Source organism: Gadus morhua, chromosome 9 (genome assembly GCF_902167405.1).
Source record: "Gadus morhua chromosome 9, gadMor3.0, whole genome shotgun sequence".
Taxonomy (NCBI): domain Eukaryota; kingdom Metazoa; phylum Chordata; class Actinopteri; order Gadiformes; family Gadidae; genus Gadus; species Gadus morhua.
This window is the reverse complement of record NC_044056.1, coordinates 21,399,477-21,404,476: the sequence shown is the minus strand read 5'-3', so window position 1 is coordinate 21,404,476 and position 5,000 is coordinate 21,399,477. Positions and strand designations below refer to the sequence as shown.

The window sequence follows — 5,000 nt, the reverse complement described above, 5'->3', positions numbered from 1 at the left end:
TGGCACTTCTCCACATTTCTCATCCAGAGCATTTAGATAAAGCAACACAATTGATAGCAGAGAGTCTTTGTAATGTCATGGCATTCAAACACAAATGCAATTTGCTTACACCGGAGATATTCCATGCCAGACACTCGGCATTGGTTTTGATAGAACTCTCCCAAAAGGCACTGGAGTCTGCCTTATTTATTCCCAAGTAGCAGGAGCTGTATGTAGCACAGCCCTGGTAACAACCCTGTTTTGCCATAAATAACCACAAAGCCAGGTGTGTTAGGGATGAGTGCTCAGTTTGGCTCCCAGGCCATTAGCAATGTGGCGGAACAGCAAGGCACAACTCCACTAGGTAGCACGCGTATGGGCACACACACACACACACACAGACACACAGACACACACACACACACACACACACACCAAATTAACACAAGACTGCACCCACAAACATAAAAACACACACAGTTTACACCAACACAAACACTCACTCACACATGCAAGCATACAGGGTTTATTACACACACACACACACACACACACACACACACACACACACACACACACACACACACACACACACACACACACACACACACACACACACACACACACACACACACACAGATAAAGCAGTGGAAATGAGCTCACCTAATGACTTGAACAAATCAGGTCCGGCGTACTTCCCATCAAAGTAGACTGTGTTGTTTTGTGAGTCGAAGGCACGGCACATCCTGACAAACACAACTTCCAGAGAGCCTGGGAAGGAAGACAGGGGTACCGTCATCAACGATGCCTTTCATTCCCTCCACCCATCCATCCATCGGATGTGTATCTGTGTGTCTATCCACCTATCTATCTATGTATATATCTATCCCTCTATCTATCCATCCATCCAGCCATCCGTCTCGCTATCTACATATCTGGAAAGGAGAAGTCATAAAGTAAGCAACACCAAGAAAAGTGAAGCCCTGTCACAGATAAAAATGATATTGTTCTACGACTTGTAGATGGTAGAAAAACACCAGCAGCGAGAGGAGTCACTCGCTGTTATTTATGGAAGGTGTATTTAGATAGGCAGGTGGAAGATGCATTCCCCTCCCTGTGCTTGTGTGTCGCTCTGTGGGAGTGAAGACGGAGAGAGAGAGGGAGAGGAGATGCAACACAGGTCGCATCCCTCTTCTCAGGGCCATGTTTTTAAATGTCACTTCTGTTGACAGGGCCCTACCTCTCTTTCATTATTCATCGTGTCGGGAATCACACAGTGACTGTGTGTGTGTGTGTGTGTTTCTGTGTGTTTCTGTGTGTGTGTGTGTGTGTGTGTGTGTGTGTGTGTGTGTGTGTGTGTGTGTGTGTGTGTGTGTTTTTGTGTGTGTGTGTGTGTGTGTGTGTGTGTGTGTGTGTGTGTGTGTGTGTGTGTGTGTATGTGTGTGTGTGTGTGTGTGCAGTAACCCACCCGCATCCCTGTATTTAACCCTAAATAAGGTATCCCATGGCGTGTGTGTGTGTGCTTAACCCTCCCCTATCCATCCAGCACACCTTCTTTGCGACTGTGTAGACACGGCGACCGCACATGCATGCATGCATGTGTCTCCATGCGTGTCTGCTTGAGTGACTGCACCCTGCATTGATCAGTGTCGGCAGATATCATCCGGGGGGGAACGGAGAGATACAGAGAGAGAGAGGGAGAGGGAGAGGGAGACAGAGACAGAGACAGAGACAGAGACAGACAGACAGACAGACAGACAGACAGAGAGACAGACAGAGGGAGACAGAGAGAGAGACAGAGACAGAGAGAGAGTGAGAGAGAGTCAGAGACAGAGACAGAGACAGAGAGAGAGTGAGAGAGAGAGAGTGAGAGTGAGAGAGGGGGGATGGCAGCCGTCATGGCGGCTTGGTATCTCCAGCCCAGCAGCACACTGCATATCTAACCCTGTGTTCCTACTCCTGCTCTGTGTTTGTAATGAACAGAGGGGGGAGCAGGGGGAGGGACACGGGGAGGATACAGACCGGGTGGGGTCGACTTCCCAGTGACACACTGTCTCCGTGCGCGTTTTGGAGGGGGGGCTTTTGTGTAGTCAGGTCAGCTACGCCCTTGTGACAACGCCAGGGGGGGCGGGGGGTGCGGGGGGGGGGCTGGGCGTGTGTGTCGGCGGAGGCGGTGGCTGGTGAGTTTGACGGCTGCGGGCGGCGTTGACAGGCTGTCATACCTGCTTTCAGCAGCACTATCTGATCGTTCTGACACAGCTCCATGAAGCCGTCGATGCGCTTGGCAAACTCCACCACGTACTGAATGGCCTCCGTTATTTTGATGGCGCACAGCTGCCACATGACTTCCCTGGGCTGAGCGGCAGAGGGAAAGCACAGGACAGGTTACATACTGTACAGAGAGTACGGGAAGACTCAATAAATAAAACTAGATTACTTTCGGCGACTGAGTTGAATATTGCATTTCGCATCGCGTCGTTGTTGAAGCCAGTAAGGCAGGGGTGAGTGTGACGGTGGTACACAGTGGAGCTAGCATGGTGGAGCTACCTTGGTGGAACTAGCATTGGAGGAAGCTTGTTGAAGCCAAAATGATGGAGCTAGGAAGGTAGGGTTGGTGTAGTGGAGCTAGCTTGGTTGGCCTAGCAGGGAAACTAGCTTTGTGGAGTTCACATGTTGGAGCTTCAAAGACAGGGATAACGCTGTGGAGCCAGCATGGTTGAGCTAACATTTTGGAACTAGCGTGGTGTGGCGAGCACGGCGGAGCTAAGAGGTTGGCACTAGCATAGTGATCGTGGCTTGCATTGTTACGCCACCTTGTTCTGGTAGTTCTCGATCTCTTCCTGAAGGAACGCCTGCCAGGTCATCTGCTGCAGCTCCTCTCTCAGGTACTGACACGTCTCCATGTGCGACTTGGAGATGTTTTGGGCCAAGTGCTCTGAAAAGAACCACAAGGAACCAGGGAAGCACATCCAGACAATCAGCCATTGAACAGAGAATAGCACACACGGCTCACAATGTGAGACCTCACTGATGAATTTTGCCACAGGAAAAGAAGATTTATTTACTGAGGGCTTAAGGAAGAGGGGAGGCGGATGTGCGTGGGTTTATTTTTTTTGAGTGCAAAAAAGAAAAAAATGCCTGTTGACATTTTCTTTTTTCTGCCTACAGGAAGCTCATAGCTTGGGGTTGAAGCAAAGCCAATCTAGTTATGACAGAAATGCAGGGAGTGGGGTGGGGGGGAGGGCGTTACTCATCGAAACAAAGGTCACATTTTCACGAAGAGAGAAATATTGAGTATAAGAAATTAAATGGTTTTGAAAACACATCTGTTAAAAGGACTTTTCTCGGCACAGGGGAGCCTAAAAAAATGATTTCCCCAGACGCCTGCCCTGCTGGATCCTGATTGGCCCTAATTAATGGAAACTAATTACAAAAAAAGAGGCTCTTTTAATGAGTGTTGAAGATGAGTTTCCAACCTCCTGCTATTTTAAGCAACCTTTGCGTCGTTTGCCCCACGGTCGAGTCCCCACACCCCTCCCTCCCCCCCACGTTTCCTCTTTTCCTCTTCCTTCTCTACGTGCTCTCCCTTTGATTTCCTCCAGTCGGGGCTCTCTGATCACCTAGCTCAGCCATGGACACGGTGGGGGAGGTGTCTCCGCTGGTGAAGGAGCAGTAGGGGAAGAACCCCGAACCCGGGGCGAAGTCGCAGATGGGCTCGGGCTTGATGCCGTTGATGTCCAGCCCGGACTGGTCGGGGGACGGCTGGATGTCCAGGTAGAAGCTGCTGACGGCCGAGTCCTGCTTGCTGCCGTCGGGGGTGTGGCCGTCCATGTAGCCGCTGAGGTCGTCGTGGAGCTCCGTCAGGCCGTTGGCCGAGAGGCCGTAGGTGGGCGTGAGCGGCTCGGCCTCGCCCGGCTGCTGCTGGTGTTCCCGCTGCTGCTGCTGCTGTAGCCGGTGCTTCTGGACCTCGGCGTACAGGCTGTCGCGCTGCTTCTTGGACATGCGGCCGAACTTCACCGCTACAGGGGGACAGAGACACGGGTTTTAACTATGATATTTATTGTGATCGTTTACAGGTACAAGGCAATGCATTGAGCAGTCTCAAATTAAAACGTTGCATAAAAAAGGACTACATTTGGACAATGGAATGTGCCATTTTACTGGGTTGAGGGTATTTGGTAGCCAGACTATTTCGCATGAATATATCAGCCTGGAACCGCTCAGTCCCTTTTCGATTTACAAGGGGCCGCAGACTGAAATGCCTCCGGACGCAATTGGATAGACCTACAACCAATCAGAGCAATGAACCGCGTGACACATCAGCAGCAGCCAAAATGTCCCAACGGCACTCAGATTGGCCACTCCTCTGTACAGTCCTCGTATTAAACCCGCCCCCTGTTTGATAAACGCTTGTGATTGGCCCGATAGGCCAGGTCTGCTGGAATTCTGTCCAAACGAGAGGGGGGGACCAGACAAATTTGCCAAAGCATATAAAACATGAGCTCTCAGATTCGCCTGGACACACTAGCTAGGCATTTGTTATTTTTACTGCATTACGGGATCAATACAAACTGTTTACCATTAAGAATTGTCAATCTTATCTACATTAAGTTAACTATTGGACGTACGCCATTATGTTACTTTCCTCCAGGAATAAAGATTTCGAGGCAATTGTGTGTGTGCTTAATGGTGTGTCTGTGTGTGTGTGTCTGTGTGGCGCTGTTTGGCGCTGTGTGTGTGTGTGTGTGTGTGTGTGTGTGTGTGTGTGTGTGTGTGTGTGTGTGGGGGGGGGTTCTCTCAGCTTAACAGGCTCTCAAACAGAAGGCTATGTTACTGCTGGCTGCTTTAGACTATGTAACTGCTGTCTGCTTTAGACTATGTTACTGCTGGCTGCTTTAGACTATGTAACTGCTGGCTGCTTTAGACTATGGTACTGCTGGCTGCTTTAGACTATGGTACTGCTGGCTGCTTTAGACTATGGTACTGCTGGCTGCTTTAGACTATGGTACTGCTGTCTGCTT

At 50.2% G+C, this 5,000-nt stretch overlaps 1 protein-coding gene across 2 annotated transcripts in view; it reads right to left on the bottom strand.

The window, feature by feature from the left end:
• The window catches only part of roraa (RAR-related orphan receptor A, paralog a), a 180,120-nt gene that overhangs the window by 7,752 nt on the left and 167,368 nt on the right, over nt 1-5,000 (bottom strand). For both annotated transcript variants that reach the window (XM_030365062.1, XM_030365063.1), the window contains 4 exons: nt 3,600-3,998; nt 2,793-2,914; nt 2,202-2,334; nt 643-750 (listed from right to left, as the gene is read on the bottom strand). In XM_030365062.1, coding sequence (XP_030220922.1) covers nt 643-750; nt 2,202-2,334; nt 2,793-2,914; nt 3,600-3,998 — 762 coding nt within the window. The remainder of the gene's footprint in view (nt 1-642; nt 751-2,201; nt 2,335-2,792; nt 2,915-3,599; nt 3,999-5,000) is intronic.